Below are 25194 nucleotides of genomic sequence, written 5' to 3' on the forward strand. Positions count from 1 at the left end.
TATCTTAGGATGATTTTTAAGATCACCTTTCTTTGGGCTTGGCACAGAAGTAGACAAGATATGGCTGGTGATTGCTGATGGTGTGGAATGTATCAGCCATAATAAATAAGCAACTGAGATTTTTATTTCTTTTTTATTTCTACTGAGCAATATGTATATGTGTGTGTGTTTGTTGTGTTGTATGTGTGTTGAAAAAGAGAGAACCAGTCATCAATTTCATCTGGGGAGGAACTTGAAGTGGGATCCCCTAGCTTGGTGGTGGCTCTCAGCTGACACCTGTAGGGATTGCTCTGTACTGAAGAGAAATGCTCTCAGTTCCCTCCATGCAGGAGCAGCAGCACAATGCGGTGCCATAAATTACTGCTAGTTTCAGCTTGTAAGAAAAAAAAAAGTGTTAATTGGATAGTGAGCTTCTGTGTCCAGGCAATAAATGTGTGTGCGTGTGTGTATGTGTGTGTGTGAGGGGGTGGGGTATAGTGGGAAATGCTGAGAGAAATGCATGTGTTTGCTTGACATGACCAGAAGAACCATTTGTGATTTTTTTTGGGGGGGGGGCATAATGTAAGAGTAATGTTCTTTGGTTAAAAAAAAATGACTTAAAAACAATTCACTACTTATGATTTCTGTACCATTTCAGGAACCTGTCAGATTAGGGTTAAAGAGGTGATTTTATAATGAGTGATTCAAAGATATGATTTTATATTCTAGCATTCTGGAGCCATAGCAGCTAAGGTGACACACATGCCAACTGCTGGTCTGACCACACAAATTCTAAGAGCTGACAGCCAGATAAGGACTTGAAGAGGAGTTAGGATCACTACACTGTTTGGCAAAATATTAACACTTTACCCTTCTTTAGAGGAGTTAATATTATGGCAATTGAGACATAAATGCTGCCCCAAATAGATAGGATGCCAGTTAGATGTCTTCTCCTAAAAGAGATTATTCCTTTAATAAAAGGACAAAAATACTTGTTCGAAATTTAAAAGAGATTCCCAAGAAACTATCAATATTCTTTCTCTGAAAAACATAAAATGGTAAGAATGCTAACCAAATCCAAGCCAGCAGCTTCCAGTCGTGGTTTGATCTCCTTTGCCTGTTGTGAAATCTGTATTAACTGAGATCTGAGTAGGTTGTATTTTTATTGCCCATGTTATCAGTACACATGTTAAGCAGAAGTCCTTAAAAGGGCCTTTTTTTCCTCCCCTTCTCATAGTTTAAAAATTAAGCTTTCTCAGAAAAAGTAAAAGATCACCATAAACATATCTCTATAAAATTCTGAGAGGGTTGCATATTAACAGTTATAATGAACTGCAAGGGTGTAATGACTGATTGTAAAAGTGCAATATTAACTATTAGGAGACATTAGGTCTTCCTGGCTAGATCAGGACAAATAAGCCCCTTCCAGTAAGGTTAACTCTGGCTTCCTACCAGCTCTAGTTTTACACCTGGTTTCTGAGCTGAATAATAATTTATATGATACTATAAATGACTTTAGAACTTAATTTTTATTTTAATTCTCTGCAGATTTTCTGGGTCCTTATAAAAAGACAAAACCAAAATGCATCACCAACACACAACCAATTGATATGCTGGCATCTTAGCTTGGCCTTGCAGAGGGAGAGAGAAAAGAAGAGGAGCTGTTGTGACATCTAACAGCTTCTGGCTATTCCACAGCTTCTGGGTTCGAACCCTACTGTTGGGGAGGGAAAAAGAGAAGTAAAATCCAGCCTGTGAGGCCATGCATAAGGAATTCTGCGCTGGCTACAGTGGTGCAGGAAGTCCATGATATGACAGAAGAAGCAGGCCTTTGAAGCTACTCAGGGGTTAAGTGGTGCCATAAAGAGGCAAGGAACCTGTCTCTCCCTTCCGGTTTGGGACACCGCATCTGGAGGAGAAACACTTGAGGCATTCACAAGTATCCAAGGATCCTGGTTCATTGCTGGCTTCTTGTACTTCCCCGAGAGGTATTTGCTTCTTAACAGACTCTAACTGCTTTGCTTTTTCCCGGTACCACTGATGGTACCTGGCAGATGACAGTATTTGAGGAGTGAAGCATCTGTTGACACCACTGATGCCCTTGAACTAGGTCATCGGACTCAAATGGATAAGTGACTTCCCTTGACCTTCTGTTAACGCCTTTTCCAGAACGTTGCTTCCAAAGTGTATCCTCCCTTTGGTCTGGAAGATCTGCTGCTCCCCTGTACCACTGGGGTCTACGTTTTCCAGTTGGGAGGGGACTATCGGGAGAGAGGGAGGGGCTGCTGGAAGAAGAAGAAGAAAAAAAGAGCTAGATAAAGGAGGGTGCATCCCTCCTACTCCTGCCTATCTCCTTACCCTACTTGTTTCTGGACCCTTATTTCTACATCACGGTGTCCAGGACCATTTTGACCCTGTCGGCCCCGGCACCCCCCCGCCGCACCCCAGCCCCGAGCATGGGGACAGCGCTTCTCCAGCGCGGGGGCTGCTTTCTCCTGTGCCTCTCGCTGCTGCTCCTGGGCTGCTGGGCAGAGCTGGGCAGCGGGCTGGAGTTCCCGGGCGCTGAGGGCCAGTGGACGCGCTTCCCCAAGTGGAACGCCTGCTGCGAGAGCGAGATGAGCTTCCAGCTCAAGACGCGCAGTGCCCGCGGCCTAGTGCTCTACTTCGACGACGAGGGCTTCTGCGACTTCCTGGAGCTCATCCTGACGCGCGGCGGCCGCCTGTGCGGAGCCCGCCACGCTCCTGGCTGACACGCCGGTCAACGACGGCGCATGGCACAACGTGCGTATCCGCCGGCAGTTCCGCAACACCACGCTCTTCATCGACCAGGTGGAGGCCAAGTGGGTGGAAGTGAAGTCAAAGCGCAGGGACATGACGGTGTTCAGCGGCCTCTTTGTGGGGGGGCTGCCCCCGGAACTGCGCGCTGCAGCGCTCAAGCTGACGCTGGCCTCCGTAAGGGAGCGAGAGCCCTTTAAAGGGTGGATTCGCGACGTGAGGGTCAACTCCTCCCAGGCCCTGCCGGTGGACAGCGGCGAGGTGAAGCTGGACGACGAGCCGCCCAATAGCGGTGGGGGGAGCCCGTGCGAGGCGGGCGAGGAGGGCGAGGGCGGGGTGTGCCTCAACGGAGGCGTGTGCTCCGTGGTGGACGACCAGGCGGTGTGCGACTGCTCGCGAACCGGCTTCCGCGGCAAGGACTGCAGCCAAGGTAAGGCCCGACGCCCGACCCACCGGGGGCCTCGGCCTGGGCAGGGCGCGGGGAGGCAGGGCGAGGCAGGCGGGGCCGGCTGGTGCATGGGGTCTTCCTTCTCTGGACAGTGTGTTTCAGCTAGTTTCAAGGTGAAGACCTGTTTGTGTCCTCTCTGCCTTAACACCTCCCACAGCTCCTCCCTTGGCATCCGCTTAATGGTTAAGCAGCCCCATTTCCGGGTTCAGTTTTCTCCTGGGAACCCTTTGTGCCAACCCGCTTACTTCCAAGGGGCAAGCAGAGTGACCTCTCCTCTTCATATCCTCGGGTTCTTTGTCAGGCTGCTCCCTAACTTCATTGGGCCATGGCCCGCCTGAATAACCGCTGTGCTTTCCTCTACCTCCTCTCAGTCTGTAAGACACAGATGTTCCCCCTAAGATGCAGACAAGCATCTAGAAGATTGGGCACACATTTGGTGTGAATCAAGAATCAAGTGCAGGAGAGGTTCGCTCTGGTTGAGAGTATCCACGTTTGTTATTCATGGTGAAGGACAGAAGGGGAACAGGATTCATAGGAACTGCTTTGCCTTTTATAAGTAAAGTATAAAGTCCTGTCCTGGTTGTGGAAAAAGGGGGCCGTGGGAGGGGGCACATGTGAAGGTTTTCTGGATTAGAAGGAGAAGGGTTCTTGGAATTAACGTTAGCTTCTCTGGTTATGTCCAAGTCCAACATTTGTCAGTTTAGGAAAAATTATGTGATTTCTTGAAGTGGAAGACAGGTCAGCTAGTATTTAGAAATGTTAGAGATTAAATAACATATTTCTCAATTAGCAGATGTCTTGGGAAGATAACAGAAATTCAGACGTTGTTGGACTGGGAAGCTTCTGTAGGCTAATAAACAGGGGATGCATATGAAGGATTGCAAGAGATTTTCTGAGTACATTTAGCTAATGATATTTATCTGAGTAGGGGGGCCAACATGGATTCTGTTTTTAAGGATTGGAAGTGTGAAAAAAAAATCATACCTAAGTTTTGTTATCTCCCCTTAATAAATAAAACTCAGTCATCCATCTGTCTCCAATATTGCTACACGACAAAAAGCCTATGAACAGAAAGTGTCTGATATGAAAAAGAGGAAGCATGGATATATCTGTGGCTGAGCAGGAGAGGTGTCAGGGTTTAAAGTAGATAGCATATGGGTCAAATCAAGACAGCACATGGATAAATGACATTTATGGCTGCAATTGTTTTTTTTAAAAAAGATGAATTATTAAATCTGATTTTGAAAGCTGTGAGGACAAAAGCTCTATTGTGGCAGAATTTTATTGTATAATGTCTCCTGTTTTTTGTTTTTGTTTTTGTTTTTGTTTTGCTGACACTGCTATTAGGAACTAGCCCTTGTGAATCTTATTAGACTTGGCAGTTCTCTCTCATCTGACTTGAAGAGAAATGAAGACTTGATAAAATTTCTAATTGTTTAAACAGCAAAGGGAATTTGTTAGGAAGGAAAAAGCTGGTCATCAGAAAAAGAAGAGTTATGTAGCCTTCATGGGTTTATGGGGGAAAAAAGTAAAGGGTTATGTTTTTATGTTCTGCCTTCATGAAGGTTTTTGTTTTCATTATGTTTTGGCTTAAGTAATCATAGAAGCCTGTGTATTCCATGGCCTATGCTGCACTTCAGTTTGGCCAGTAAATTTCCATGGATTTAGTACCAGGCTTTATAGTTAGGTTTTACGAAAATATAACAGTACATGTTTTTCCTCTCCCATACCTAATTTAATTGTAAATCTTGAATGAAATAGCAGGTACATATGATGATTTGCTGTATTATAATTTGAAGCTCCATACCTCTGCACTGATTAATAGAAATACATTTTTAAAAATGAACATTTTATGGTAAAAATTGCTCTACGTATCACAATGCCACTTTAAAATACAGAGCAGACCATTTAATGAAGGACACATGAGATATAACTTCCTTCCTTAAATTAGGAAACAAATATGACACAATGACAGCTTGTTCTGTGTGGGAGGGTGTTTTAAATTAAAATTTTTATTTTCTTGTGCATTTTAAATGTAGGGATCCAGGGATCATGCATAATCAGGAACACTTAAGAGTGGAGAAAGCGTGGCAAAAGTAATATGTTGAAGAGAAGCAGAATTAGATGTTTCTGAAATGCATTTTATTTTGTCAGTGGATAGGCTCTTTCCATAAGAGGAAGAATTTGGAATTACCAAGATGCATAATTGAACGGTATAATACCTGATGCTTAAGGTAATTCAATTCAGAAAAGAGAATCCATCAGGATGGTTCTGGAGCATTGATTCGTTTGAAAATTTGATCTGAAAATGGAGTAAAAGATCACCACTAGTCACGAAAGGAAAACAAAAGGCTGGATTCTTTTGATTATCACAGAAATGGGAGATGGAGTGATAAAGGCAGAGCCGATCTGCCCAGAAGGATTGGCTTCATTTTTATGTATTTTCTCTATTTCATGTGTGTCAAGTGACTGTTAAATAATTAATTGAGAATGGATGCCTCTCCCAGCACCAATCATGAATTGATGGCCAGGGATAGATGGTTTCTATTCAGATGAAGTATGAGCAGAGCCCTCCCTCTAGCCAGTATTTACTCTGATTGCCACATTCTTTTTAAAAACTCGTTTAAGAACAAATCCACATTCATTAGAGAAAATTTAGGAAAAAAAATTAACAGCAAACATTAAACAAGATTCAAATTATATCTAGTTCTAACCACAATTTCTTTTTTAACTTAATAAAGTCTAATATTATTTAGTTGCCTTCATATTAAAAATAGAGTAAGAACTAAAAAAGACAATAATCATATTCTTTCTCTCTTCTCTCTTTTTTTTTTTTTCCCCTGGCCATGGCCCAGAATGTCTTGCAACAACTTGTGCATCTGTGGTTTTCTAGAATATTTTTATTTAATGATCTGAGTTTCACCCTTACTATAGTTTATTCAAGCCTAGCAAGTTTTATGTATTTATTTATGTAATGTTGGAAAGAGAACACAAGAAAGGTTATATGTCATGACCAGGTTAGTGGCAGAGCCCGCATACAAGAGCAGGCACTCTCATTCTAGAGCCCTGTATTATCTTCTCTGCTGAATAAGATTTCCATTTTATAAGGATTAATATTTTTTCAGGTTCAGGCATTATTCAAGAGAAAAAAATTATGTATAAATGGCTGATGGAATAGAACTAACCTATGTATTACTTAATGTTCTTTGACCCTGAAAATGGGCCTCAGAACTCTACTATCCAAGAATGTCGTCTTTCCTGAATGATGGATGCTTATGGGGCACATAGCTTTTTCAGTGAATCATACTCATCTAAGTGCCCCAGGACCATTATTATTTAATAAGTTTCTACTTAAGAGGACTAATAGTTTCTTAGCAGCTATAAAGAACTAGTGAATGCCATGGCTATCCAGCTTAAAAATGAGAATAAAAGGCTGATCAATAAGAAGTGAAGTTTTACTTTTAAAAATGATTTCCAGGTTTCACGCATTTTAGGGTCATTTATATTAAATTTTCATACTAGACATACTAGACACTTTTATTTACTTTCACTGTTTAAATGGCCATAAACACATATCCTTGCAATGGCTAATTACTAAATATTACTAAACATGGTAGTGTGATAGATGTCACTTAATAAAGCCCATGCTTTCTATGACTTTACTACTGTGACCAGATCGACACCAATATTCACTTAGTCATTTCTACATTCATTTCTTTATTCAACAAATACTGGTTGAACGCTTTGTAAGTGTCTGAGTAGCAGGCTCAGGTAAAAAAAACATGGTGAGTAAACTCTCAGAAATAGTTCCTACCTTGCTAGACCTTTGCATTCCAATGAAGAGACATAGTTATTTAAAAAGTAAATGGAAACTTAAAATGGTGGTATGTATTTTGGAGGACAGATACATGGTACTGCGAGAACTTAAAATAGCGTGAACTAACCTAATCAAGGAAGGTTTCCCTGAAGATTGAGGTTTAAAATCTGAGAGATGAGAAGGAGTTAACCATGTAAATGCAGAGGACAAAAACTAGGTACAAAAGTCTGGTATAAGAGTTGGCCTGGCATATTCAAGCAACTGAGAGAAGGCCCTGGAGTATGGAGCTCTTAGAGGAGTAGGGCCAGCTCTTTTGGGGCCTTCCAGACCATATCAAGGATTTGAATCTTTATGGTAAAAGTGATGGAAAAATATTTGAAGGAGTTTAGTATGGAAGGTGGGGAGGAGGGTGCCATTATCAAATTTATATTTCAAAAATGTCACTCTGGCTACAGTGTAGGGAACACATTGATAGGGGGCCAGAGAAAAAGAGAAAACATTATTTTCTATTTGTCAGTCAACAGAATTTGTTGAAGTACCCACTGTAAGCTGTAGACTGAGTGAGGGGGACATAGGGAAAAACAAGATTCTTTCTTTAAGGACCTTAGAATCTTTGTGAGTTTGGTTATATATAGAAATCTAAGGACATTCATTGTTAGGAACACTTGGTTCTTTCTGTAAAAAGTATCAGAACCCTTTCTGTGGATTATCATGTAGTTTCCTCAGATAAACCTAGCAAATCCATAGGCTTCTGGAGCCTGTTGGCAGTGAATGTCATACTATGTCGTGCCCTCCAAGAACCTTGCTCAATATGCCTTTCTTGTGACAGGATATATTGGTTGATTGATTCTAGGCTTTCAATATTTTAACTGCTGCAATAAAGAAAAATATTGCTTAGGTTCTCAATCTTTTATTTATTTGAGAATTTTTATTATGAGAGACTTTTATACAAAAACATTTGTAAAAACTATCACCGTACATATAAACTAGTATATTTATTCATTTCAATCCTATACTTACATAGTTATGCTTACTATATTTACTCGAGTGTGTAGATATAGATATCTAATGGGCCTGTCCTATTTATGATTTGTCTTTGAGACTCTCCTATAAGTTAAAGTTATTTACATGTATCTGCAGAGAAGCTAGGTAATATATTCGAGCTTTAAAAGCTTAAGTAAGATACTCTTATAGTTATTATAAACAGATAATACTTTTAGCATAAATTTATATGTATGCCAGTGAAATCATGTTCCAGTTTTGGATACCTTTAGATGAAATGTGATAATAAACTGATAAAAAAGTAACTCCTGATTGACTACAGGAAGGACCAGCACTATATAATATTTATGCTATTCTTAGCTGTATTGTGAGAATCAGCACCCTGAGCTACACTGGTTCCTGAAAAGCAGTCATTGACCACATTCTGTATCCCTTTCTCAATAAACATTTGGTGGCCACACCGCATGCAGGGTTAACTCCTATAAATGTTCATTGAAAATTAAGTATCATAGATACTTACATTTTGTTTTTTTTCTGGAGATATAAAACTGCTGTTTGAAGTTTTACTGCAAACTGTATTTTCAAGAAGTGCACACGTGTATATGACATAATTCAGAATAAATAATTTTTTGCATTCTGAAAGTTTTGATTTCATACTCACTTCACATATTCTAAAGGTTTTGAGTTTGGTGTATGAAACAATATTATGCAAACCTCCTATACTTTTTTCTTGTGCACTTATATATAATTTTATGGCTCAGTCCCTTTTCTATTACTGAAAAAACAAGAATTGGTAATTTTCTTGGTCTTTGTTAAATAGTAAGTCTTAAAATGTCCCAATAAGGTTTTGGAAAAAGAAAAAGTTTTTTGGTTAGTTGTATTAGAGCTCTTCCGAAAATGCCTTGCTTTTTTTTTTTTTTTTCTTCTCTTAAGCATGGATTTCATGTGTTTCTACCTGAATATGGGAATGGGTGTGGTGCTCGCTCAAATTCTTTTCTTGCCATGTTATTTACACAATGTGTGTAAACAGAATGTGGCGTGGTGTCTGAGCAACTAAATTCCAGATACGGCGTTGCCTGTAAATCAACTGTTTTAAGTAGAGCAAGATCACTAATGTTCTGTATTTCAATTTTCAAGATTGTAAATCGAGAAACACATAATCAGACAACTAATACATTGTTGTCTAGTACTTCTAATACTTCTAACCTATTTCAGAGTATGAGTAGTTAATAGATGTAAACTCCCAGAGAAACGTGAACATTGGGAAGAGATAACCAATGGCATCAGGGTAGATAGCCCTAAAATCTTGTAAATGTTAATAGTGAAAATGTTAAACATGTTTTTATAAATCTATGTTGGGGTCATTTTAGATGAAGTTTAGATTATTTATGCCCAGTAGTATATATAAGATTTGGTAGAATTTTCTTATTACACATTGATACGTTGGTACAGACAAGCTGAGTAAAGAGGGCATCCGTCCCCATGTTCCTTCTGTGTAAAATCTGAACAAATGAAATGAATAATTTAAGGCAGCAGCTAAATGAGTGCATATTATATGATTCTATTTATATGAAGTTCAAAACAGACACAACTAATCTATGGTGATAAAGTTCAGAATGGGGTTACCTTTTAGTGGTATTGACTAGAAGAGGGCGCAGTGAAGCCTTTCACATAATCTGGGTGATGTTTACATGGGTATATATGTATTTGTAAAGACTCACTGAACTATGTGTACACTTAAGATTTACATACATAAAGTATCTACACATAAGATATACACATAAGATACTTTATATATGCTCTACTTTAAAAAAATCATTCAAGTTATAAAAGAATGATGCTCAATGAATACATGTAGTGTGTACATATTCATGCCCTAAATACATATGAAAATGCACTTTATGAGGGAATTCTTAATGGAAATCCATATTTTAAAATGGTAGGCAAAAGTGTCAAATATTTCTAACATTCCAGAGAGCAAGTATATGTATATATGAATAAATTTTAAGGGTAAGGAGAGTATTCTGTTTTAAACACCTGTACACCTTTTAACTTGTTTCCAATTTCTTGTGTCTTTTGTAATAGAGATAACACATAGATAAAATAGAGATAACACAGATAAAATTAGCATCTATTGAACTAAAGTCCTACCAACACATTCAAGCAATGTAAGTTTTCCAATTAGGACAATTCAATTACTGGAATTTTAAGTGATTGAATGATGAGTATGTTGTAAGAGCTCAATAAATATTTGAATGAGTGTTGGGATATTGGAAAAAAAAAAGACATTACCAGTCTAACCATAACTCTCATAATATTCTCTAAATCTATAAATATGCATGGTTTCTTCCCCAAAATATTAGGCATAAAATTATTCAGAAGGTGAACTAAATGCCCCTCCTTTCTTGGTGCCATAAACACCTTTTGTGTTTGAATATAATTTGAAATTATTCTGTTCAGAATCATGTTATTGTTTAGTGTTTACTGAGTGAAAAACACTGTATAGTATGCTTTGTCCCTCTAAACTTCTGTATTCCTACAACATCGTACTTTGATAGGTTTTATAAAATTCCCATTTTACAGAGGAGAAAACTGCGGATTAGAAGAGCTGCCTTGCCAAAAGTCCCCTAGCTCAGTGGCAGAGCTGAAATCTGAGCCCAGGTGTGTCCATTGCCCCAGCAGGCAACTGTCTATTATATGACATAACCTGTGTGTTTTTCTTAATAAACAGCTAGTGGATGCTGGGAATTTGTTCTTGAGTTGTCAGCTTGCTGCTGATATGAATGGCTGACTTATAATAAAGCCTTCAGAATTGAAGATTGTGGCAGACCCTTACATTTAGTGCCATTTCCTAATGTCATGATAATAAAGAAACAGAATAGCTTGTCAGAATTCATTGCACTTTGTTTCTGTAACACTTGCTTATTTGCTGCTTTTGTTGACCTTCTATTAATATTATGCTTAATGGGTTGATTTTACTTTAATGTAACTAGAAATAAAGCCCCAGTATATTTCATCTAAAGAACTACAATTCTTAATCTTCTGAACGAAAATACTTAGTTTTCACAAAACAAGCAACACAGAATTTACATCCACTTCAGATAACATTATTGAAATTATCAAAATGCATGGTGATTTAGCACAAGTACAAAGATCTGTCCCCCTCACATAAGTAGACACTTAGACTTGCTGAGTTAGAACATGGTTCTGCTGAAGGTTTAGATGATGGTATACTGGACCCTTAATTAAAATTACATAATGAGAAGGTAGTGTCTCTTTTTGGATAAGTTTGGCTTCCCAACACATTGCTTAAAATTGAATTCAGGAGCAGTTCTTAGAGTTAGAAAGATGTATTCCCTATGCTATTTCTGGTATATATGAGACACTATTATTAGAAGGAAGTGGGAGGAGAACAAGACTGACCTGGCAAGCCAAAGTGCTGACCTGGACTCTTGTCTAGTAACTTGTGCTCAAAACTGTCTGTACTGTAATTAGAAATACACTGACGCCACGTTACAGGAAACTGGTGCTACTTCAAATAGCACTTTCTTAGGTTGGTTCCCAGGAGGGATCTGGTGGTCCAAAAGTTAGAGGAGGAGCTGCCAAGAAGAACAGTTGCTTCACAAGCACCCTAACATCAGGCGGGGCTTTCTGTATTTAATTATAGACATAATGAATTCTGTGCGGATGACATTCCATAACAGAAACAACACTGATCACAGTTTAGGAGCTGCAGTTGTGGGTGACCTAACAAGACCAGGCCTTGTATGTGAAACCAGCTAAGCTTAAGTGTTACTGAGGCATTGCTTGATTCAGCAGAATGAACTGCCCCAGTCCAGCAGAGGCAAGGAAATTAAAGACTCATGTTTTTCTTCTAAGTAATGATGTCTCTCTATAATTAAGGGTGCCTGGACTTTCCTTAGGGAAATAGCTGGCATGGTAGCATATAACTATAGCTGCCATATGGAAGATACTACTTTTCAGCTTAAACTCTTTATCTGAATGCAGCATTTTTTCCCCCAGCAAATAACGTGATTATTTATCTAAAATTGTTACATGTGAAGCTTAAGGGACTAAATGTTTAATTTATACAACCAGAAACATTGTAAAAATAGGAAGTGATATATTGTACTTCATGACCCAAATGCACAAGTAAATGTTTAAGACAATACTTTTATGAACCCCTATTTTAAAAATTGGGTCAACTTCCTGTGATATAGAGTACTAAGATTTTTTAAATGATGAGACATGTACTTTTCATATATAAATGATGGTGTGTATGTGTATAAACATAGATATATACAAACATATGACATATATAAGAAAATTATATAATGTAAGCAGAGAAGGATTTTTTAAAAGTCTTTGAAATGTTAAAATAAAATCTTCACATACTGGTTAAACATGTCATTAAAATATAATGTCTTTATGATTTAAAATACTCCATGTAATATATATATTTTTTCTACACAAGACCTTAGAAACCTAAAAAGTCTATGCTTTCGTAGTAAGGCAAATGACTTTCTGTGGTTAGGCATGGGATTCGAGATTTTGAAGTTTCTACAAAGTGCCATTTTCATATTATTGATTGACAACATTCCACCTATTCCTGGGGGTTATATGAAAATCTAACTATATTAAGTCTTGCTCTAAGATTGTTCTGACAGTTACCAAGAGTAATTTGCTTTGATGGAACTTTAACTATTGTTATTAAATAATAATAGTTATTATTTAACTATTTATTGAAATGAGCCACAATTATGTTCAAACACATGGAAAAAATGGGCTAATATTAATAATGGCATTTTAAAAGTTTTATCCATAAGAAAACTAGGGGGTTAAACTTATTTAATGAACTCCCAATGAGTTCAAAATAAGCCAACCACCACAGGGATATTTTGAAAGAGCGATTTAGGTAAAAAATAGTTCCCAAATCTCTTACCAGAGTAGTTGGAGAATCTATAAGAACTTTAGTTTTTAAAATTTAAAGGAGTCATGTGTAAGTTTCAGAACATGCCTTGTTGATCAGTTTCTATCATTATATGAGAATTTTTGGGTTCATGCATCATTAATTTTCTCTTCCTCTGGCCTCTTTAACCTTTGTTTAGATTAGAATGTTAGAATTAAAATAATATGGCTTTTCTGTTTCTATCACAATTTCTATTTTTTGGCTTTAAATAACATTTAAAGTTTTGTTTTTTTTTTTATTGTTGCTGATGTGTGTGTGTGTGTGTGTTTCACTTGAATTTTATCCATTGTTTACTCTTCTACTCTCTACATTGATTTCCTTCATAAAAACACAGGCAGTGGTAGAACTCCAAGAATTAGAGTAATTCTTCATCTGGGAACGGCACTCTTCTATGACTGTTAGCCGAGAGCTGTGCGCTTTCCCAGAGGTCATTAGAAATAAAGGATGATGGGTACCTCCCCTTCCCCTAGACCCAAGATGTTATCCATCCTGGACAAAGTCCTTGTTTGTATGACACAGAAAATGCTGTGTTTCATCCTAAATAGAGGCAATAAAAATTTGGATTGGGGCCAAATACACAATCCTGTAGTGTCTTCCGCCCACAGGGGATGGAGGATGGAAGGACGATGAGGCCTCAGGGAAGTTTTGGAGCTTAGGATGTGTAATAATTGAGAAAATGAGACTGAAGACTGAAAGAGGAACAGAGATAGGAGAAAAGAAGATGATTGGGGGGGTGGAATGAGTGCTGGAGAAGAAGGTAAATTGAGAGAGAGAGAGAACAGAATTTGAAACAACCAGAACACTGAGATCTGGTGAATTAAAATAAGAAAAGTCACACATCTGGTTAGTGGAGGAGGGGACTAGAACATGAATTTCTTGACTTCTAGTCCTGAGTTTGCACTGGAGAGCTAGGAGGAAGAAAAAGGCAAGGACAAATACATTATCATCTAAACTTTTAGTCACATAAAATAGAATCATTCTTTAGTAGGTTCTCGCAGTGTCATTGCACTTTTCCTGCTAACAACAGGAACAGCAATAGCAAAATCTTGCATAACTCATACTCTGTGCCAGGCACTATTTTAAGCTCTTTACACATTCTAATCCATTTAATCCTCCCACAACCCTATAAAGTAGGTGCGGTTTTCCCCAATTTACAGCTGAGAAAACTGAGGCACAGAGATATATATATTTTTTAAATCAGTTCACACCCTGGGCAGTTGCAAAATTGGCATTCATACCAAGGCTATGTAACCTCCTGAGGACGTGCCCTGAACTTGTAATTCCTTCTTTTTTAATAATAACTGAATGTACATCCTCCACACTCTCTTTCACATATGAGAATCTGCCCTGTGTCTAAACGATGCCTGTATAAACTAATGCAATTTCATTTTCTCTCCCTCTCAGTATTCCATCTAAGTGTTTAATAACTTTTCCTGGGCAGAATTTCTTTTTTAAATTTAATGAAAATCCTTTCTCTGCTGACATAAATTAATTATTTCTTGTTATGTCCTCAGTGGAAATAAAATTCATGTAGTCAATATCCCCTTGAATTATCATTATCTGCTTAAGAGAAAGAGTGCTGTCTTCACTGAGCTAAAAATGTTTTAGATCCGGCTTCTGTGAAACTGATCTGACATTCAGCCTCCTTGCCCTAGTAGCCACCTGCTTTATTTGTGTTACTCAGTGTTACCTCAACTCACTAATGCTCTCCCAATGCTTAGTTCCCCAGATCTGGGACAACCCTTGCCTCCATTAATCACATGCTACACTTTCAGTGACTCCCTAAACTTTCCTTTTGCTTCTGTCTGACTTGCTAATTTCCCATTGTATCTTGAAAATATCAAGATACATATATATATATCTTGGGCAGAGGCTTTCTGAAGTCCTTAGTAGGTGGTTGTTACTTGGCAGTTAAAAAAAAAACCAACAACAACAACAACAAAAACCTTCCTGTTACTAGTGTCTGTAGATCAGGCAGTCTAGAATTGTGTAAAGGAAAAAGTCTTGATAGCACTACATTTGTAAGCAGGAAAAGTAGGCCAAAAAAATACGAGTTGATAAACAGAAAAAAGAATTTGAACTAAGGAAAACTGGCAGCGGTAGTCTGGTCCACAGAGGACTACACAGTGGAAATGGATTTGAACAAGAATGTGTTGATTTAGGCCTAAGGAAAGAGAAAACAGCATTTGCTTGTAATTCTAGCATAAGTGTGAGAAGAGGCTAGCAGAAGTGGTGGGTCAATCTCTATTCCTGGAGATTCTTAACAATAGCTTAGATACACAACTGCCAGTTTTAAATTGCTTAGTATTTCTCTTTTTCTGGTCAGAGGCTTGGACTAAATGACCTTCAGAATACATTCTCAGCTCTTGTATCAGTTATATAAATAATCAAACTTTTTGGAAAACATTTAACACAAGTCTTTCAAATATGAGATGGAAATAGCCCAAAACAATCCCTCCCACCAAGCCCAAATGATCCACTGGTGGGGGGGAGGGGAAAGCAAGCAAACAGAAAAACAAACAAAACAAAACAAAAACTACTTTAAAAAGTATCTGAGGTTATAATTCACAGATGCATTTGGGTAAAATTTGGCATCAGCTGCTACAGGAGAACTTAGTTCCTGAATTCCTTCCTGATTGCCTTAACTGCTGTTGCTGCACATAGGTGTCCCTGGAATACACTCTGGGCAGGCTCTTTGCCCACATGCTTGTGTTTGCCCTGAGCCAGCTGCCCTTGTTGTCCTCTTTACATAGTGGATTGCCCCAGTTTCATGTTTCCTTGAATGGTCGAGCTCGAGTTACGGCTGCTGCCTGTATCTCAATCCAGTTCACACTTCCGCTTGCTCATTGTGCCTTCTCTAGGGTTTCCTCCCCAAACTGAACCCACCCCCACCAGGTGTGGCGCTGGGCAGCATAGCCACGTGATGCCCTCCTGTATTCATCCTTTTCTTTTTTTTTTTTTTTTTTAAGGTTTTATTTATTTATTTGACAGAGATAGAGACAGCCAGTGAGAGAGGGAACACAAGCAGGGGGAGTGGGAGAGGAAGAAGCAGGCTCATAGCGGAGGAGGCTCGATGTGGGGCTCAATCCCATAATGCCGGGGTCACACCCTGAGCCAAAGGGAGACGCTTAACCGCTGTGCCACCCAGGCACCCCTGTATTCATCCTTTTCTATTCTGTGTCAATTGCTCTTTCTCTGGGAAACATAGCTTTGGATGGAAGGGGTTTTGACAGTGTTGTGAGTTGTTCCTGGAAGAGAAAGGGATGAGAAGCCTGAAAAATAATTTTTTATTTGAAAACAAAACAAAATAAAACCAAAGTAACCACAGCGTCAAAAAATACTTATTCATGGGTGCTTCGTAATGTGTATGGTTTCTCAGTACAACAGGTTACGCAAACCAGAAATCTAGTCTCATCTTTGAGCCCTGTGGTTTTTTTTGCCCATTCATGAATCCATTCATCATTCCTAAACCGCTTACTAGGAAGCCGTCCTACACATGATGAGACCGTAGCATCTGTGTGGTTGTTCACCTCTGAGTTCTCAGTGCTCTTGAAGACAAAATTTGGAAGCACAAATGAAAGTGTTGAAACCTAAATACAGGTATAAAACATTCAGGGATCAAAAATATGAATAAAACTTACTATTAATCACAAGGTATGAAGACCTATAATAGGGTGTACATTTGTACCATTTAGTGACATTATTGATATCCTCAGTTGTAGTTAAAATGATCCTTACTTTTGAAAAATCCACATATGGTGGTGTGCCTATGAAGAGTGACAAACATATGGATCCTTTTAAAAATTATAGTTAATGGATTGTTTCACACTTTCAATTAGGTTACCATAATTTCAAATTACTCCAATCACTGAATTTTTCCATATAAAAAGAAAACGGTGGTGAGCCATTAGTAGTTATAGAGGATAGGTAGAAAAAGCATCAGATGAACAAATACTTGTTTTGGCATAAACTGAACAAGAGAAGGTCAGGAAACTTGTTATTTTATCTTTTGGTGAAATACTATGTTTTGGTTAACCACTGGTCTAAGAATTCAAAGGGAAAGAAGTCATATTCTAGTGGAGTAGGCTGGCAGATACATGCCTGATTGTCTAAATTTGTTGCATGAATGCAATTAACGCTGTCACATATGTGAGCGGGTATAGTCATGTGCTTTCAGTGACCAAGTTCACTTGATTCCACTGATATACTATTTCAACCTCTCCTGTTCACCCGTCAGGATTGTTGTTACAGTCTTTACCACTTTTCCTGATCCCAAGCAGTATTCCTCATTTCCCCACCCAAAGCCATCCCTGTCTACTACTGGGATGATCCTTTAAAAGTAGTATTTCTTCTTTGGTTCAAGATTAAGGAGAAAGCACATTCTTAAGAATGGCAAGCAAGCACTTTATAAAATCTGTGTCTGATCTTCCCAGCCTCATTTCTTACCACTTTCTCCCATTAGAAATCTTGAGATCTAAGCCAAATAGATCTAACCTTGTGATCTATTTGTATTACGAATAATTATTGCATTTACATGTCTTGGGGCTGTTTCTAGTGCTATTCTTTCTGGACCAAAAGCCTTTTGTTCACCCTAAGTGAAATTTCACCTATCATTCATGACTCATCTAAAAGATCTTTCTGAAATTCTCCCTGACGTTCTTCCCTGACCCTCCTGCAGAGCAAATGTTGGCTTTGTATAGATCTTTGTTCATATAGTATTGCACTCAACACATTTTATTATAGTTATTTAACACCCCACCATATTTCTTCATGTGATTCTAATCCCCAGGGGAGCATTTATACTCCTATTTATTATTCTATTATATAAGTAAGAGCCAGCAGACTAGCCCATAGTAGGAGCTCAATAAATGTTAGTAAATTTAATTAAGTTCAAAATCTTAAGAAGAAAGTATTAAAGATAATGGTCAGAGAAAACAAGTGTTTCTTTAAAAGGGAAATACAAAAAGCCAATACATATAAGAAAGAAGCTTGATCTCAGTAAGTAAAGCAAAATAATTTAACGTGAGGTTATTATTTCTTGTTTAGCTGATTGAAATTAAAGAGCGTGATTGTACACAGTGTTGCAGACATGTGGCATTACAAGCACTCTTATCCTCTTGCACATCTTTGGTTGGAGTGTGAGTTACTACAACTGTTTTCAGGGGCAATTTAACAGTTGCTTTGACAATTTTAAATGTGTGTATCCTTTAACACTGCAGTTTCCCTTCTAGGAATTTTTTTAACAGAAATACCTAAACAAGTCTCACAAATGTATTATTGCTGATACATATTGCAATTGTCTGTAATGGTGAAAACAAATAAATGGAACCAGCTCAACTATTAATTAATATGTAATTAGCTGACTAACATTGGTAGACCCGTATACAATGCCTCACAAGATAATATAAATAAAATATATCTACATAAACTAGGATGAAATATGTTAAAATATATTGTTTAGTAAACATAATCAAATTACAAATATACACACACACATATATATAGTACACACACAGTAGGATTGTATACATATATGTATTTATGTAAAAAAAGTAAATACCTGGTAAAGATCAGATGTTTCACTGTCTTCACAGAGGGAGGAAAGAAAAAAATCTATTTAAATTGCTGTAAGATAAATATATTTGCAAGCTCTAAAACCAGATTAACAAAGGACGTTGGTGACTCTCCATCTTGAGGGATTTTCAATAAGATTTTGAAATGTCAAACTAATAGCCCATTTCAGAAGATTTTCAATAAGATTTTGAAATGTCAAACTAATAGCCCATTTCAGACTCACTATATGACTTACCAAGGATTTGTATCATCACTCTAGGTTGAACATTCTGTTATAGAAATAAAATCAGAATGTTCATGCCGTTAGAACAAAGTATGTTGTTAACCTTGAAGGATATATTCTGAAAGAATATCATAAAAGAGAGAATTACAGAATTTAAATCCTATATAATTGCAAAGATTGATTGATTATTTATTTATTTATTTATTTATTTAATTTGGACCCATTTGTCAGGTTATATGATTATTCTCCTGGTGTTTAACAGAGGGGTCCTTATAAGGTGCAGGGTCTGGAAGCAGATATAATATTTCTTATCAGCAGAGTGATTTCTGTTAATGTTCGATTTACAACATCTCCTCTTGCCCTCACCTTCTCCAAAACGAAACTCGAGAGATGGCTGAATAAGTCAGTGCTGTGTCTCAAACTGGCTTCATAGTCAAGTGTATTATCATTCTTGTAATGTCTTCTTTTCCTAATGGAACTTCTAGAAACATCTGAGAAGTTCCAAATGACTGACAAGGCTTTCCTGCTTTACTTCATACACGTGTATGTTATCAATAATTACTTAGTTGACTCTTTAATTTGTCTGAATTTGTGCAGGCATAATGGAAACTGACAATGCAGTTTTCCATTGAAAATTGTAAATGGATGACTAAGCTGAGCAATTCACATCCTTCCCATTCCTTTTGTACAGATATCTTATGCTACACCAGGATGCCTATACTTTGAAAATAGCTCATCTATATTCATTCACCCATGCATATAAATTGATTTGCATGCTCATTTTGCAGTTTCCAAATATGCATTTGTTGCATAAAGTTTTTCATATCTAACCCAAAATGGTTCTTTTACCTCTTCCTCAAAGATTTAGCTGTCATGAGCCAACTACACATGCTATTCAGGTGCTTGCACAACTAAATTTCTATGAAAAATGCTAAAAGCCTGTAGAGGAAAGACTTAGATCTTTCCATTAGTCATAATTTCTAGCTTAGATCTGGCCTTTATGGGTCACCTCCTTGAAATTATTCAGGGCAAGATTGGAATAAGTAGCAAGAATTTATTCAGATATCCAGATTATTTACCAACTTATGATTTCACTAGGAACTAAAGATATTTGGTAGAATGACTGATGGATTGTATTTTTTTTGCTTTGCCAACAACTAGCTCTGCCTTATTGGACATTGGATTCCTTTCACTGTCTATCTCTGATTTTCCCAGTTAAAACAAAACAAAAAACAAAAAAGCAAACTAAGTTAAAACAATGATGTGATTAACCTCCATAGAAAAATCCAAATATTCTTACTAAATTAAAGGCAATCTCTTGAAAAATATAAATATCTGAGTACAAGTTTTTAAAGTCTAACAAAATGTTTTGTGATCATGACCACTTATAGTTAAAATACTGTAAGCTGAGAAATTATCATTTTTGATGACTTTTAGTATTTACTGATAATCTTTATACACAATTTAAAATCATGTGTTATATGAAGTATAATTAATATATTTTTAAAAAGCCTTGAGTAACAATTTGTAAGAGGAGGAAGGAATTGATATTTACTGATTGTCTATTATATACTGGTATTATCAATTTTACGTATGTTATCCCATTTAATTCTCACCCCTACAACTAGATTTGATTTATTATTTTTGTTTTGCATTTAGCAAAAATGCAGAATGTCTAAGCAGCAAGGAGAGAATTTTAACAGGCTTCAAACCCCATAGGCCTCTACAACCCCACGCTTTCTGCCCCGTGTCTCCACGGTCACCACTCGCAGCTTTAGAATAGCTTGTGTAGGTCCTGTGCAGTCATATATATACAAGTGATCAAGAGTCATCCTCCTCTTTTTGAGAGCATAATAGCATTTGAGATACTCTTAAACTTTGAGAGTATTTATTTTATTTGGAACTTGCTTTTTGCCAATTTGACTGTCATATTTTTCTTTATACCTCATCTCTTTTATGTATGGATGAATGTATTTCCCAATTAAATGATGTATTGCTGGTAATGATCAAGAAGAGACCTTTAGATATCATTTCCAAAGACTTTACAGGAAGACCATAGGCAAACCTCAACATACATACAGAGTCCCTTGTTTTTGACTCTTATTTTCTTCATCTGATCATTCGTATGTTCCTGATTTTGTTTTTTTCCTTCCACTCTAAGAGTAGTTCTTTTTTCTACTACTACTTTCTCTTTTAAGGCTATATAACCTTGTGATTTTTTCCATTATATTTTGGCTTATTTTTCATTAAAACATTCAAATGATGTACCTACTAAGATGACAATTATTGAAAAGAAGGAAATATCTCAGAAAAAAATTGTCCTAACCTCTGCAGACTCTAAGGATTTGTGCACCTTTTAGTTAAATATATTTTATGACATTTTATCTCAAAATTTACCCAGTTTAAAAAAACGAAGATTCATGTAAAAATACTTTCTGTGAAAATGTTTATTTAATGTTATTTAACCAGTATTACTCTTTTCTCCTTTCAGAACTCTCAGTTGTCAGTAATTCCACAAACATAATAAAAGAGAATAATATGTAAAACACACACAAAAAGAATATAAGTAAAAATATGTTCTTAAGTGCATAGTGGTTAACTATGTATTATGTATCCTTTCCCTAAACCCATGACAATTTCCAGGTAACTTAGTTTGACTTTGGCATTTATTTCATAAATGACTCATAAAGAAAGTATATTCCCAGTTTTCCTGTCCTATCATCACCAAAACTTCTGTAAATAATTCAGAAATTGTAGTGCAATGCATTTTTGGCACTCCTTAGATCCCAAAACCAATAAATGGATATTGTATCAGTTTTTCTTTGGGCAATATTTTTTTTTTCCTTGACTTCTGTCTGTGCATTCCAGAAGTTGTTCAGAAAATCCTAGTTTTTACTAATCCTTTGATAATGATATGAAAAATATGTCCAATTACATATCAAAACAAAGATAGTTTATTACAAAATGGAACTCTGAAGTAAAAATGGATCAATAGCTATAGCTTATTATAGTGTCTGAGGTGGTAATCAATGCACCAGAGAGAAATTTTTAAACATTTATGACATTTTAAATGATATTTAAAGGCATTGGGCTTAGACATTGGGGACATATTTGTGATTAGATGTGCTTGGTCACTACTCTCATGGAGTTTATATTTCTGTAGGTGAATACAGAAATATATAAGGACGGGGTGCCTGGGTGGCTCAGTCGTTGAGCGTCTCCCTTTGGCTCAGGGCGTGATCCTGGAGTGCTGGGATCGAGCCCTGCATCGGGCTCCTCTGCTGGGAGCCTGCTTCTCCCTCTTAGACTCCCCCTGCTTGTGTTCCCTCTCTCGCTGTCTGTCTGTCAAATAAATAAATAAAATCTATCTATCTATCTATCTATCTAGTCAACCTTATATATATATACATATATATGTATATATATGTATATATATACTACAATATAGAATAACCAACACTAATGATAAAGTATATAAAACTCAGATTTAGGAGGTACAGAAGGCCTCCCAAAGGATAAGACAGCTAAGGTGAGACTTAGTTAACTAAGGAAACAGAAGGAAAAACAGAAGGCATGTGAGAAGAGACTGTTCCTCATTTGCAGAACTGAAAATAGATTAGAATTTATGGTACATAGAGAAAAAATGGTGAAAGTGGCTTTAATACAGGCCACAAACTAAGCTGTGCAAATCTTATAAGCTGTGTTAAGGGGCTGGAACTAACCTTTTGACTAGGTGGTAGAGTTAAAAGAACAGGAAGTAATGTAAGATTGTAATTTTAGAAAGACTGCTGTGACTACAAAGGTAGATCTTGGATCAAAAGCAGAACTGGAAATAAATAACTGTGGACCCAAATGAGACAAAGATGTTCTCATAAGAAAGCTCTGTGACTACCCCTAGATGGGTACATGTTTGGAAGACTGTCCACTTGCACTGTATCTAGAACCACAACAAAAAGTGTAGGTTTTTGTTTAGGGAAATAAGAAGAGGCCTAGAATTGAGTGATTAGGATATGGGTAGGCTAATTGTTGACTTGAGATGGAGAGAGTGAGAAATGGAAATGAAAGCAGAGAACGTACAGTGAAATCCAGAGGAAGATGTAGGTCATAGATCGGATTAACAGAGTCATCAGAGAAAACCAGAAGTGGCAAAATGGACGTATCACAGTAAATAAACTGCCTAATTTTTGCAAACAGCTAGATACAGGCAGACATGCATATTCTAGTAACTATTGGATATACTTTATCCTTTATTTTAAAGATTTTATTTATTTATTTGTCAGAGAGCACAAGCAGGGGGACCAGCGGGCAGAGGGAGAAGCAGGTTCCCCACTGAGCGAGGAGCCCAATGTGGGACTCGATCCCAGGAATCAGGACCTGAGCCAAAGGCAGATACTTAACTGACTGAGCCATCCAGGTGTCCCTATGCTTTATCTTTTGATGGCAAGATTCATTCATTAAGTTTCACCATCCTCTAAAATTAATATCCTTCAGGACTTTGCCCCTTTGATTTGTGTCCGTGCTTACAAACCACACTTTCCTTCTAATCCAGACTTCCCAGTTATCTTGGCATAAGCTCTCCTCTGGATGGGTGAAGAAGTGATTCTCCTAGTTTCTGATATCCCTTTAATTTCAAATAATATATTTATATCACAATTTATAGGTGAGGGAAAAAAAAAAAAAACAGCAAACTGCTGTGCTCCCAAATTTCTTTTTAACAAATGTTTATAAAGTCATGTACTTTAGTTACCTTTATGAAACTTAATTTTCTAAAATGTTCAAAAGTTTTAAAATATGTATATTTGTCATGTAATAAAATAACCAGGTTAATCACATGTCCAAAGATAATACAAAATGCTGGCAAGATGGAGAGAGAAGGGATGCGGAGCGACAGAAGACAGAAATAACCCGTACTGAAAGCAAATATTTATTTAGTGGCTGCTGTGTCTTTTTTAGGCTCTGCATATTTCCTTTGTTTTCTCACCCAGAATCTGTTTATTTATGCTATGTTTTTCCAAACCTATCTAAGGCTTTGCTTCAGCAGGTGTGTGGGCAGGAGTTTGCCAGTTATGTGTCCACCATCCATGGGAAAGTTAGCCAGGTCCTGAGCTAGGGCTTCCTTCCTCCAAATCCAGCAATCTGATAAATGGCTGGGTTTCTTTCAAGTTTTCTTCAAAAACCAAGAAGTGAGGGTCCATCTAGGATTAAGATGGGATGACTGGGAGAAAGGGGATTACTAAAATTAGATTTTAGCTGTTCTGTGAAAAGAGAACTTAAAAGTGTTAAAAAGGTGATGGTTGAATGGTAAGCAAAGAAGAACAGCCACTCTGTTCACTAGCTGTAATTTCAAAGTAACAATGTTCTTGTTTGGTAACAGTTACAAGAATAATTGTTACTCAACTCTTCTTCCTCCTTCCCTTCTTTCTTTTTTGTTCTTACCTTTGCTAGAAAGAAACATCTTTCTCTTTGGCCCATCTATTTTCATTTTGCTCCGTGAACAGGGGGACCCTGATGGGCAAATAAGTTACTTAATTATAATACATCTAGTTTATCTGATTATATTTTGGGCAGTCTTTCTTTTTTCAGTTAGAATTTTGTCCATGTCTTGTATAGTCACCCCAAATCCTACATGGAGGTAGATTATAACTAAATAAATCAATTTTTAAAGAGGATATTTTGATGATCAAGTGTGATACTAATTTTTAGAAAGGAAGTTTTAAAAAAGTTTCAGTAGCCATGATAATTAATCCCTAATCATTTTCTTCTCATTATGGAATATTGAGTAATTGGAATCATATGTGAACATGACCTGAAACACTGATCTCAATTGTCTATATTCTTTATTTTAGATTTGAATATGCTACAGAAGTAATAAATATAATTCAGTTAAACATAGGCCTCACATTACTTTAGTAGTGTATCACAGCTGGCCCATAAATTATAGTTATTCAACTATAGAATTCATAGTTCCTTCAAGACCCTATACTTGTATGCTGTTTTACCTTATGAGGGCTGCATATAATATTGAAAGCTCAAGTGAGGAGAACTTTAGGACACTCCTGGATAGTTATATCTAAAACCTCTCCTCCTCCTCCTCCTCCACCTTTTTAAAAATCATTCAATTCACCTGTTCCTTCAGCTGAAGGAGCCTATATTTTGATGTTTGAACTCAGTATTAATTTGTCATTAATTTGTGAAGAAGAATTTACTAAGCAATGAAAATATTGAAAATATCCAAGTTACAGAATCCATAGGATTTTGGAGTTAAGAGAGACCATGGAGGGTATCTACTACAGTCACTCTTATTTTAGAGATGAACAAACTGAGGCAAAGAGAAGGTGGAGAACTCTCCAGGTCACAAAATTAGTTTCATAGTTGGAACAAGAACACGAGCCCAACATAATTTTCCT

The 25194-nt window shown here is 37.1% G+C and overlaps 1 protein-coding gene across 1 annotated transcript in view; it reads left to right on the forward strand.

Moving 5' to 3' along the window:
- Window positions 1-2435: 2435 nt before the first annotated feature.
- Window positions 2436-25194, forward strand: part of NRXN1 (neurexin 1) — a 1086056-nt gene continuing 1063297 nt past the window's right edge. The window contains 2 exon segments of the mRNA XM_040623491.1: window positions 2436-2698; window positions 2700-3184. Coding sequence (XP_040479425.1) covers window positions 2436-2698; window positions 2700-3184 — 748 coding nt within the window.

The sequence above is a fragment of the Ursus maritimus genome, unplaced genomic scaffold, assembly GCF_017311325.1.
Source record: "Ursus maritimus isolate PB19 unplaced genomic scaffold, ASM1731132v1 scaffold_6, whole genome shotgun sequence".
Taxonomy (NCBI): Eukaryota; Metazoa; Chordata; class Mammalia; order Carnivora; family Ursidae; genus Ursus; species Ursus maritimus.